The following is a 4013-nucleotide window of genomic DNA, read 5'->3' as shown; positions in this document are numbered from 1 at the left end:
AATTTTATATTAGACATTCGATATTATACACATGTTACATATATCTACATGTAGTATGTACATACAAACACAAAATGTGCATATGCAGTGTATTTCTTCAATTTCATAGCCTACCTCGTGGCGCATCAACGTTAATTCATTCCTTGTCGCGTTCGCAGTGATTGGCAGCTGCATTATAACCAATAATATGCATATGTATGTTGTGCTTTGTTGCTACAAGAGTTTTGCATTTGACTTGAAAAGCGCTGCATGTGGCTACCACTGCGTCACTCTGACGCTCTTCCATCTGCACTCACCACTTTATAACTTAATCCATTTATTTTCAACCACACTGTTTGTTTCTGCTTGCAGATATAATGACATTTCGCCGTTGGAAAATCATCATTGTTCAATAGCATTCCGCTTGCTGGAGCATCCTGAGTGTAATATCTTCAAAAATTTCAGCAGTGACACATTCAAGTGAGTACAAAAATGCAAAACATAAATTTTTGAAACAAAAAAATGAACGAAAGTATTTAACTCGATTTCTCTCGTTGCTCGTACAACTCAAAAACAAACTTAAAAGTGAATATTTTCATTTTAAAACCAAAATTGAATATGCCAAGCAAGAACTGCGCTGCAGTTTATGTGTGTGCCTGTGTGTGTGGTGTGCGTGCAAAAGTTTATCATTTATTTTCCCGGTCATGAATTTTGCAAGAGTTGAAATTTATTTTTGGGTTATCATTTTCAGTGCGCTCTTGTTGCGTGCAGTGAGTGTGAGGCGTTGCAGTTGAGGTGTAAAGTTTCGTTTACGCAAATTTCATTATATTGCTCAAATTCTGTAGTGTGGGCTGGCTGTTTCATGCGTACTCTTGATACTATATATGATATACAGAGTTACTCATCTAGTTTGGACCGATTTTTAATTAACTTAGAGGCAGTCAATATATTTTCACTAATCCAAGTTCTTAATCGCCTGATTTTGCAATAGCACAGCTCCTATACCTTGATACATATTATTTTCGCACAAAGTTTATTCTGGTGAATTTCGTTGTGAATGTCGGGCTTATAATAACCGAACCAAGTTATAGCTGTTCTCAGATAAATAAGAAAAGATTGCATCGCAATCTCTCTCTCTCTCTCTTTCTCTATCTCTATCTCTATCTCTATCTATCTCTATCTCTCTCTTTCCCTCTCCTTCTCTCTCTTTCTTTCTGTCTCCCTCTCTACCGCTTCCTTATCTCTTTCTCTCTCTATCGCCCTCCGTTTCTTCCTCTATTTCTATTTCCCTTTCTCCCTCTATTTCACTCAAGCGGTGTTCCATTAGTTTATAGAAAATTAGTGAAGAAGGAGTGTGTTTGTACAAGTACCTGTAGTTAGCATAAAGAGAAATCGAATGCTAATCCACTCTTATATGAGGCTATAAAAATATCTCTTATCTGTGAGGATCGCATTTATTAAAAAAATATCCACCAAACTTAATATAAGTTTGGTTCTTGATAGATTCTACTAAAACATCTTTGAAGATAATAGCGCTGATGTTCAAGAACCAATTGTAATTAGGTGTGGTGATGCTAATTCCATGTGATTACTATCAGTGCTCCTTGAGTGGAATACGAAGTTTCAAAAAATAAATTTATATTTTATATAATAAATATAAATATATACTTTATTATATATTGATATATTTATTATATATTTATATATTGGCAAATCCTAAAATTGGGAGCTTTTCTGTTAGGCATAGAACCATACCCAAAAATGTAACCGAAATCAACCCAAATAACTTTAATTTTTATAAAGTCGCGTTTTATGTTTCAACATGATAACGGTTATCTGCGCGAATATTTTCTTTCCAAAAAATACAAATCCATCGTTTACATACATGTATGTATGTGCGTGTGTGTCTATGTGACTGTTTGTTCGCTGCATCAAAAAAATATGTCCACTAATAAAGCTAATATTTATGCCATGCCACGTGGATGACACACGCCGTTATTGCGCTGCGTTTGCACACAAGCATTGCGTTCATCATAAATTAGCTATTTAATCAAATTTCGTACAAATTATGACAAAATTTTATAACTCTATTTGCGTGGTGGCAGCCAACAGCGCCTAAATATATGCTGACGGTGCTGAAAAGCAAATACACACACATGCACATATTAACAGATATATGTCTGTACGTACAAAAATATTTGCTCGGAATTATTTGGCTTGCTGCAGGAAGGGAAATAATTTGATGATTTTGTTTATACAAATGTGTATGTATTTGTATATTATATACATGTGTACATATATATTTTTGTATATAACTCGATATATACTCTTATATATACATATTTGTAAATGCCAATGTATGTACATATGCATTCTCGAATTTACTTTAACACCGCGTCCAACCATCCGTAGCATATCCTCAGGCGCTTTTAATGCTCAACTGATAAAATTACAGTTGCCATAGCGACTTGTATGCCATATTGGCATAAAACAAAATTTTATGTTGCAACTGTGACAGCTACTAATTTGGAGCTGTCAGATACATACCTATTTATAGCCACACACATACACATGCTTATAAAGAAATTGTCTATGTGTGTGTGTGTGTAAATGCATTTTATTCAGGCTTGCAACAGTTATCTGCGTGCTCACCACAAATGAGGCAGCCCGTGGTAGCGCAACGTAAAATTTTTGGGGCATACACATATACAGTCATATCATACGTAAATATTCGGGCGTGGTTGAGGTGACCTTAAACTCAGTTTGTGCTTAAGTTTACAATAAATCTCATTAGTAGTTAAGTGTGTTTGCATTATATTACGTATGTATTTAGTAATGCACTTTTATATACACACATATGTGTGCGCACATTTGCTACGGCCCCTTAAAATATGCATCTCTTATCGACGTGCATAATTGTAATGCAAAATTTTATCAGTTTTACAAAAAATCTGAAATTTTGAGCTAGTATTAGTAATGATCTACATAAATTCAAATAACGAGGGCTTTTTATTTTATTTGAGTAATTTTGTAGACTAACATTTTCTATTATTTATTACATTTTCTATTCATGAGTAATGTACGGTTCGCTATTTCAATTCGAATTGTTGCAAAAAATGAATGCAAACGCTCTTTTGATTCGTTTTTCAATTTTTGTTTTTAAATTTTTTCAAATTTTTATACCTTTCAGTTTTCATGAACACATATTATTATTATTAGTCGTTTTTAGATTAACCTAGGTAATTTTTTCGCAATTTTTATAATTTTTAGTTTTCATTTAATTTGATCTGTTTTTTTGTGGGCTATTTTTATATACTCAGCAATTTTAACTTTTTGGTTCTTAGGTGTTTCTTTAATTTATTTTGTCTTTATTATTTTTAAATTTCTTTGTTTAAAGTTTTTGTTTAATTATGTTATTAGAAATATTAATTTACACATTTTGATTTTTGATGACTTTTTATGATTTTTTTTTACATATTTATGATTTTTTTAGCTTTTGTTATTTTTAACTTCTTTTTTCAATCATTAACAGTTATTTAATTATCATTTTGTTTACTAAAAGTATTCAATTTGTTAATCAAAAATATTATTTTTTGGTTTTTAGGTGTTTCTTTAAAATTTTATTTATTTTACCTTTTTATATTTCTAGTTTCTTTGTTTATATTTTTTGTTTAATATTAATTATTATTTAGAATTATTGATTTCGTATTTTAAAAAATTTTTTTTTTACAATTTTTTATTTTTACTTGTTTTGTTATTTGAAATTTGTTTTGTATTAGTTTGTTCCTTAGTTTGATTTACTATCATTCAATTGCTGTTTGTTTTGCTCGCATATTAATTTCAATGGCGCAAACAGGTTCATGTTAATTAAATGTTTTTGCTAAAATAAATATTTTTAGTTTTTTCTAATTTTTTTCGGATTATTTTAATATATTTGTTACTTTTTACCTTTTTCGGTTTTGTTTTTTGGTTCATTCTACTTTTTGGTTTTTATTTTATTAACTCCTTTTTTTTTTTTTTAATTTTAACTCCTT

At 30.5% G+C, this 4013-nt stretch overlaps 1 protein-coding gene across 1 annotated transcript in view; it reads left to right on the top strand.

Moving 5' to 3' along the window:
• Nucleotides 1-4013, top strand: part of LOC108973882 — a 174436-nt gene that overhangs the window by 133154 nt on the left and 37269 nt on the right. Inside the window, exons 6-7 of the mRNA XM_018941388.1 lie at nt 110-195; nt 352-459. Coding sequence (XP_018796933.1) covers nt 110-195; nt 352-459 — 194 coding nt within the window. The remainder of the gene's footprint in view (nt 1-109; nt 196-351; nt 460-4013) is intronic.

This window comes from Bactrocera latifrons, unplaced genomic scaffold (assembly GCF_001853355.1).
Source record: "Bactrocera latifrons isolate USDA-ARS-PBARC rearing strain unplaced genomic scaffold, ASM185335v1 scaffold_51, whole genome shotgun sequence".
In the NCBI taxonomy this organism is placed as follows: Eukaryota; Metazoa; Arthropoda; class Insecta; order Diptera; family Tephritidae; genus Bactrocera; species Bactrocera latifrons.
This window is presented reverse-complemented; position numbering and strand designations above follow the sequence as displayed.